Source organism: Rhinichthys klamathensis, unplaced genomic scaffold, assembly GCF_029890125.1.
Source record: "Rhinichthys klamathensis goyatoka isolate OS25496 unplaced genomic scaffold, OSU_Roscu_1.1 h1tg000210l_1, whole genome shotgun sequence".
In the NCBI taxonomy this organism is placed as follows: domain Eukaryota; kingdom Metazoa; phylum Chordata; class Actinopteri; order Cypriniformes; family Leuciscidae; genus Rhinichthys; species Rhinichthys klamathensis.
In genome coordinates this window covers 3,476,676-3,485,512 of record NW_026606735.1, presented here as the reverse complement: position 1 = coordinate 3,485,512, position 8,837 = coordinate 3,476,676, and the positions used below count along the sequence as shown (strand labels likewise).

Here is an 8,837-nt window from a genome sequence, read left to right as displayed (position 1 = left end):
CGACAACTATGAATACGTAGTAATCAGAATAGCCATTTGCACTGAATGACACAGGGCAATATATAAGGCATAAATCATAACACATATCAGTGTGTAGTGTGCACAAACACAGCGTTAGTTGCATCGCACGACAACATACGCACTGCGTAGTAATCAGGATAGCCATTTGCACTGAATGACACAGGGCAATATGTAAGGCATAAATCATTACACATATCAGTGTGCAGTGTGTACAGCGTCAGTTGCATCGCACGACAACTGTGAATACGTACTGCGTAGTAATCAGAATAGCCATTCCACTGAAGGATACAGGGCAATATACAACAGCAAATTCATATAGTGTGCAGTGTGTACATAAACACAGTGTCAGTTGCATCGCGCAACAACTGTGAATACGTACTGCGTAGTAACCAGAATAGCCATTGCACTGAAGGACACAGGGCAATATATGGCATAAATCATTACACACAACAGTGTGTAGTGAGTACGTAACACAGCGTCAGTTGCATCGCACAACAACTGTGAATACGTACTGCGTAGTAACCAGAATAGCCATTGCACTGAAGGACACAGGGCAATATATGGCATAAATCATTACACACAACAGTGTGTAGTGAGTACGTAACGCAGCGTCAGTTACATCGCGCAACAACTGTGAATACTTACGGTGTAGTAACCAGAATAGCCATTGCACTGAAGGACACAGGGCAATATATAATGGCATAAATCCTTACACATAACAGTGTGTAGTGAGTACGTAACACAGCGTCAGTTGCATCGCACAACAACTGTGAACACGTACTTGCAGTAATCAGAATAGCCATTGCACTGAAGGACACAGGGCAATATATAATGGCATAAATCCTTACACATAACAGTGTGGTGTGTACGTAACACAGCGTCAGTTGCATCGCGCAACAACTGTGAACACGTACTTGTTAGTAATCAGCATAGCCATTGCACTGAAGGACACAGGGCAATATATAATGGCATAAATCCTTACACATAACAGTGTGGTGTGTACGTAACACAGCGTCAGTTGCATCGCGCAACAACTGTGAATACACACTGTGTAGTAATCAGAATCGCCATACAGGGCAATGAATGCTGCGGCGGGGGCTGGGCGCCAGCCACCGGGAAAGCATTGACTGCTATATGAAATGGTATAGCTCGTCCGCGGCATCATGCACGGGGACATAGATAGCCATCTCCTCGGGTTTCCCCGAGCTTCCGCTCTGCGATGCGTCTCCCGTCTATGAGGCGGGTAATAATTTTGGGGAGAGAAGCTCTTTTGCTGAGACATGTAATGTACCTTGTTATTGAAACACAGCGGTTTCAGAAACAACACATTCTCGTCGAACTCTGGGCGGGAACACGCCCTCTTCGCACCGGTCCGACGAACACGTCCCGCGCTCGCTCTTTCCTCCCTGACACGCACATCAGGAGCGCTGTTTTTTTTTTTTTTTTTGCGACTTCCTGAACTGCCTCTCGCTTCAGCTTTGCGGCCCGCGCCGAGGCCACCTTTCCGACGGCAGCTCCTTGGGCGCTGTCCACTCCAGCACCATATCTGCCACCGCCTCAGTGAGAATGGCCATAAGCTCCGCATCCAAAGAGGCGAGGGCGCCTTCAGACGGAGACTCGGACCATTGGCGTCGTCATCGTCGTAACCGAACGAGATAATTCCCGCGCTTCCTCAAGAGGGCGGTAAATGGCCTCAAGAGTAACTCACGGGCTCTGCCACGTGAGGATGGCGTGGACCTTGGGCCGACGTCAGCGCCTCAACAGAACCCGCGAATGGAGATCTCTGCCGTCTCCCGGTCCGCGGCTCGAAGGCGGCAGACTGGGGAGAGGCAGGAGACACAAGGTCGTCGCTACGTGTAACGGCCAGCCTTGCACGAAGGATCTGATGGGAAGCTCCTCACAGGCGGGACATCCCGATCCCTCGAGTGCCGCCTCTGCGTGGTCCCGACCCAGGCACAGCACACAAGTTGTGTGCGTCCGGGGATTCGATGGGTCCACCACACGGGCGACAAAGAGACATAATATAATCCACCGGAACGCGAGAGGGGAATTAAAACTCCTTAATATACTCCGCTCTGAATGCGTACATCAACGGTGAAAACAGACTCGAGTGAAGAAAAAAGATTCTGAGGTTTTTGGCGCCCGCCGTCACCTATATTGAGCAGTGTCAGCCAATCAGGTGATGGCGGGACCCATTGGCTATTTGCAAGCAAAAGAGTTATTCTATCAGACTTCATGATTCGAGGAATTGGATTTCCCCATACGTAATGTCGAGAGACCGACTCGATAAGGGAACGAGGATGCACAAATAAGAAATGAGAAGCACCCAATGTGTATTAGAAAACGTAATTTCCACTGAAACAGGAAGACAGGTTCAGCTCCTCCCCCTTTTAAAAATAGCCAATAGCGTTTCGTTTATATCACAGCTCGGCCAGAAGAGTTGAGCTCTCTAAAGCCGCAGTTTTCCCCAAAGGAAAGCCTATCTGAATAGTTCCCTATCCCCTATATAGTGTACTATGTGCCATTCACCATCTAGAAAATAGTGAATGTGTGAACAAGTGACCGATTTCAGCCGTCACTTCAGCGTTTATTTATAATGTACTGTAAAAGAAAAGAAAAAACAAATATGTAAATAAAACATATTATTGGAGGACTTTTTTTTACAAGAAAATACCATTTCAGTCTTTCAACTTCAAAATGTCACTTCTAGTTCAATATGCCATTTCTTTGTAATTATTTGTGAAATCTACTAGCACTGAGTAAATCCTGCACCAATATATTTTCAGTTTGTCTTCAGACTCTTGACCGAGTTGAACTTTCCAGCTGAGTTGAGGTGTCTGGATCCGTTTGAGAAGCTGATGGATTATAAGGGTGACAAGCTGACATGAGCTTTATGAACATTTACAACTGCACAAAAGTGTCAGACAAACAGAAGATGTGCTAAATCCCACTGTTTAACAGGATAAAAGGGTAATGTAATGAGAAATTTGGGCTTTGAAAGTAAACAGGTCAGAACAAATCAGAGGGATTTACCTGCATTTCACTTCAGTTAAACTAATCAAGCTAAATAAACGCAATCACTTGAAAGCTTTTACAAAAGAACGTATTCATCTCATTTGGAGTCTGAATAACCCCAAGTGAGTCCTGCTCCACTGCATCTCTTTCCCAAGGCAGACTAACATATGAAAAGATCTGAAATTAGAACAAAGTAAGATTAAACGTCTTCTGCGCTTATCTGTGAAGACCACCGTGGTGTGGAGCTCCACAACGGTGGTGCGTTTCGTCGTTTTAAAGCAACGTCTGCAACCGAATGTTTGGCAAAAGACACAATGAACATCTGCAAGTGGGAAAGAGTGCTAGTTCAAATCACATACACAGTGGAAACACTTCTTGTCAAGTGGTCCAGATCATTTTAATTGGGGTGAGCAGCGGCCGCACATGCTGACCATCTATCGCTCAGAGTCATCAGGGCATGAGCCGTACGTTCCTGCTGTTTACCATTCTTTTACCTGCATTTGTTTTCTGAAGGAAAATGTACTCCAGTCAAAGCACTGTGTGGCTAGAACATGGATAGGTTTTCTGTAGAATTTTGCCCTTGTACACTGATCCAGCTTCCCTTATGCCAGTGCTTTTTTTGCGGTTTGTGTGTAAAATGAGACAAAATGAACACAAACTTCAGATGAACAAATAAAAATAAACTACACAATTTTTTTTATTTCAAAATCAGACTGATTTGAAATGTAAATGCAGACTAGCAAAAAGATGTTCAAGACAAGTCCGGCAAACTCACACATAAGCTTTGTTCCAAAACCTAGTGAGCTCCCTCGCTTTCTTAGTCCTTCTAAGACAGCATCCTAACCGTTATGGGATCTCATTATAAGGCCCAGGTGGAATATGCAGACTTGTAAACTGGTAAAATGTGTTAAATTGATCTTAGACTACAACATGCTGTTGGTAGCTGGAAGCATATCCAAAATTAGCCAAAATATTAAATATATAAACATGCAAGGGGTGAGATACGTGTAGAATAAGCAGCAGATATACAAAAACATTTACCATTAACCATAAAAAACATAGCAAAAATATTTTGCCAATATAGATTTTAAATATATGTACATAAATATATTTTTGGAATTTGTTTTTGTTGTTGACATAAAAAAAAAAAAAAAAATCGTTCAGCTTTGTAATTACAGGAATACATTTTTAAAATATGTAAAAATAGAAAACTGTTCTTTTAAATTCTAATAATATTTCGAAATTGTACTGTATTTTGTTCAAATACCTTTTCTTGGTATGCCATTTTTAAGATTCTTTTTAGGATTTGAAACATTTTAAGATTATTTTTTAAGATTTTAAAAAATATTTATTAAATATATTTCAGTAGTACTGTTTACAATATATATTAAACATATATCTAAAATATATTTTGGCCAGAAAAAATATATTTTGTGCCATATGGGGATTTTTTTTCACAGAACAAAATATTCTGGTGTTGTGCTAACTGTGATGCTGCATGTGATATTGAAATTTTTAGAAGGTGACATCATCCTGTTTCATACCTTTTGGAACAGTCTTTATGTCAAAAGCAATTCTAATGCATTAAAATGGGCAGCTCAATAAGTTTTAGAACAGAGCTATTGTTCACGTGGTGGAGTCTCCCAGTGTGGTTCATAGCCAGAAAACACAATTCTAGAGATAACTTAAAGGCATCAAACAGAGGTACAAGTCAACACTACAGACCAGATGGATAGGAGGACATTACACTGATCAGATAATCCGATTTTTTACAATGTTTGCAGACATATCAGTCAAGAAAGAAACTAATCTACAATCCATGGCCAAAAATTCTTGTTAAAACAGAATATTAAATTAGAAACATACGTTTTATACATAATCTAATACTGAAAATAGAATCTTTTTACAAATGTTTAAGGATGTACACTTGATGAACATCACAGATGTGATGCATGCGGCTGATAATTCACCCTGTCGCCCTGTTGTTTCATCGCCTCTCTGAAAAAAAAATTAAGACAGTATAATATTCATTAATATGTACAAACTACCATCAAATACCCATAATGGCTATATTATACATCAGAAACACATGAAGAAACTAGCATTAAAATTGCATGCTTGCACGCACGCACGCACACACACACACACACACACACACACACACACACACACACACACACACACGCACACACACACACACACACACAGGTCTCCTCCCTTTGGCTACCCACAGGTGTACAGAAAGTCCTGGCTCTTTGAATCTGTCCGAACCATTATGATCAGAAACACCCCAAAGGCTTTTTCTTTATGGCATTCCAAGAGCTCATTAAGACTATCATCTTTTTCTTGTATATAAATCACAGGCCTAACAGAACCAGTTTGAAAGAAGATCATTCTCTCTTATATAGTCAGAATGTACTGTAGAAGTACACACTAGAATATACATAGATAGCTTTAGAGCAAACACAAATGAACTTAAATTATGAATCTTTTAACTAAACTTAAAGGACAAGTTCGGTATTTTACACCTAAAGCCCTGTTTTAAGATCATTTCTGATGAAATAGAACGGTTAAGATTGAAATTTGGACAAAAATCGCTGCAAAAGATGCTTTCCAAAAACAAGTTTAACCAAGTTTAACCTGTGGTTGCACCCAGAAACCGAAAATTCTCGGGCCAGCAGCATGTGTCCAAATTTCAATCTTAACTGTTCCATTTCATCAGAAACGATCTTAAAACAGGGCTTTAAAATACCGAACTTGTCCTTTAAAGGGATACTCCACTTTTTTTGGAAATAGGCTCATTTTACAACTCCCCCAGAGTTAAACTGTTGAGTTTTATCGTTTTTGAATCCATTCAGCCGATCTCTGGTTCTGGCGGTACCACTTTTAGCATAGCTTAGCATACATCATTGAAGTGGACAAGACCATTAGCATTTCTAAAAAAAAAATGACCAAAGAGTTTCGATATTTTTCCTATTTAAAACTTGACTCTTCTGTAGTTACATCGTGCACTAAGACCGACGGAAAGTGTAAAGTTGCGATTTTCGTCACCATGAGTGCAGCAGGCGTAATGATATGACGCAGCGCCTGAAAATAGGCCACCTTCCGTCAACACAACGGAACTATTTTCAGGCGCTGCGTCATATCATTACGCCTGCTGCACTCATGGTACAGCAGTAAAGTTTCTTGATTATTACGCAGGAATGAGAGTATAGTTCCTAGCCATATCAGCCTAGAAAATCGCAACTTTACACTTTCCGTCGGTCTTAGTGCACGATGTAACTACAGAAGAGTCAAGTTTTAAATAGGAAAAATATCGAAACTCTTTGGTCATTTTTTTTTAGAAATGCTAATGGTCTTGTCCACTTCAATGATGTATGCTAAGCTATGCTAAAAGTGGTACCGCCAGAACCGGAGATCGGCTGAATGGATTCAAAAACGGTAAAACTCAACAGTTTAACTCTGGGGGAGTTGTAAAATGAGCCTATTTCCAAAAAAAGTGGAGTATCACTTTAAAGCACTGCCAAGAACCAGACAAGAACCAATTTACCCATTTAGGCCCTGTTTACATCTGGTATTTAGAAGCATTTTTGTCAATCCGATAACAAGTGGACAACACAAAATGTTGTTGATTGTGGCCTGTGGAATGTTGGTCCACTCCTCTTCAATTGCTGTGCGAAGTTGCTGGATATTGGCAGGAAATGGAACACGCTGTCGTATCCGCCGATCCAGAGCATCCCAAACATGCTCAATGGGTGACATGTCCGGTGAGAATGCCGGCCATGCAAGAACTGGGATGTTTTCAGCTTCCAGGAATTGTTTACAGATCCTTTCAACATGGGGCCGTGCATTATCATGCTGCAACATGAGCTGATGGTTGTGGATGAATGGCACAACAATGGGCCTCAGGATCTCGTCACGGTATTTCTGTGCATTCAAAATGCCATCAATAAAATGCACCTGTGTTCGTTGTCCACAACATACGCCTGCCTATACCATAACCCCACCGCCACCATGGGCCACTCGATCCACAACGTTGACATCAGCAAACCGCTCACCCACATGACGACACACACGCTGTCTGCCATCTGCCCTGTACAGTGAAAACCGGGATTCATCCGTGAAGAGAACACCTCTCCAAAGTGCCAGACGCCATCGAATGTGAGCATTTGCCCACTTAAGTCGGTTACGACAACGAACTGCAGTCAGGTCGAGACCCCGATGAGGACGACGAGCATGCAGATGAGCTTCCCTGATACAGGTTTCTGACAGTTTGTGCAGAAATTCTTGGGTTATGCAAACCGATTGTTGCAGCAGCTGTCCGGGTGGCTGGTATCAGACGATCTTGGAGGTGAAGATGCTGGATGTGGAGGTCCTGGGCTGGTGTGATTACACGTGGTCTGCGGTTGTGAGGCCGGTTGGATGTACTCCCAAATTCTCTGAAACGCCTTTGGAGACGGCTTATGGTAGAGAAATGAACATTCAATTCACGGGCAACAGCTCTGGTGGACATTCCTGCAGTCAGCATGGATGAATGTGTTTGATGGATCGGCGTATACGACAGCGTGTTCCAGGTCCTGCCAATATCCAGCAACTTCGCACAGCCATTGAAGAGGAGTGGACCAACATTCCACAGGCCACAATCAACAACCTTTTTTTGTTTGTTTTTTCAATACAGTAAAACTGCACATTTTAGAGTGGCCTTTTATTGTGGCCAGCCTAAGGCACACCTGTGCAATAATCATGCTGTCTAATCAGCATCTTGATATGCCACACCTGTGAGGTGGATGGATTATCTCGGCAAAGGAGAAGTGCTCACTAACACAGATTTAGACAGATTTGTGAACAATATTTGAGAGAAATAGGCCTTTTAAGAAAAAGTCTTAGATCTTTGATCTTCAGCTCATGAAAAATGGGTGCAAAAACAAAAGTGTTGCATTTATAATTTTGTTCAGTGTAAATTGTGCGAGCTTATTTCGTCCATTAGATCAAAAGATCTGAAAAAGCCTATAAATGTACCCTCCCCTCGAAGAACTCAAGACAGAAGTGGTTTAAGGTGAACAGAAGAGACGGATTATAAAGGGAATGTGTCTCCCTCGTTTACTTGTGATCCGATCGACCAAAACGCATCTTAATACCAGGTATAAACGGCACCTTAGAAACAATTCTTTTGAAAAACTAATAGTTATAAGTAAAGAGAAGCATGTTTTTTGTAGCTCAGGTATTTAGTGTGAATTTGGCACCACTATAAACTCCACTCAAACTAATTTCCTTAAATGTTTATAAGCCTCATACACTCCATGAGCCTTTATAATTATAAGATACAGTAAATCTTCAGTGGGCAAAAGTGTTTACTGATAACCATCTCTCCTGTGCGGGCCCCTGTTCTTACTTTGATGTGTGATAGGACCAGAATGAGGAACCATAATAGCACATTAGAGGGTGTGTGTGTGTGTGTGTGTGTGTGTGTGTCAGTGTTAATGACTTTGCAGTGGGAGGGAGAAAGGCCTGCTGAGGCCTGCTGGGAAATCCAATCGCTGGAAAGTACCAGGTAGTCTGAGGCAGGTAAGCACGTAACACACACACACACACGTGCATGCACAGATGAAAGAAGGAACAAAAGAAACACACTGATGCCGACACAGATACATATGTGGCGACATAAAGACAGACATATACACCACATACGCACACACATTCAATCACAGTATACACATGTACAAAAAGAGGGAACTTAAGTGGAAGTAACAGACAAATTTACCAAAAAAATGTACAATTTAATTTGTATCTATGGCCGGACT

General features: G+C 41.8%; 1 protein-coding gene across 2 annotated transcripts in view; it reads right to left on the bottom strand.

Moving 5' to 3' along the window:
* Positions 1-4,702: 4,702 nt before the first annotated feature.
* susd2 (sushi domain containing 2) overlaps positions 4,703-8,837 on the bottom strand; it is a 30,446-nt gene continuing 26,311 nt past the window's right edge. For both annotated transcript variants that reach the window (XM_056263922.1, XM_056263923.1), the window contains one exon: positions 4,703-5,034. In XM_056263922.1, the coding sequence (XP_056119897.1) occupies positions 4,974-5,034 (61 nt within the window). In that variant the 3' untranslated portion in view covers positions 4,703-4,973. The remainder of the gene's footprint in view (positions 5,035-8,837) is intronic.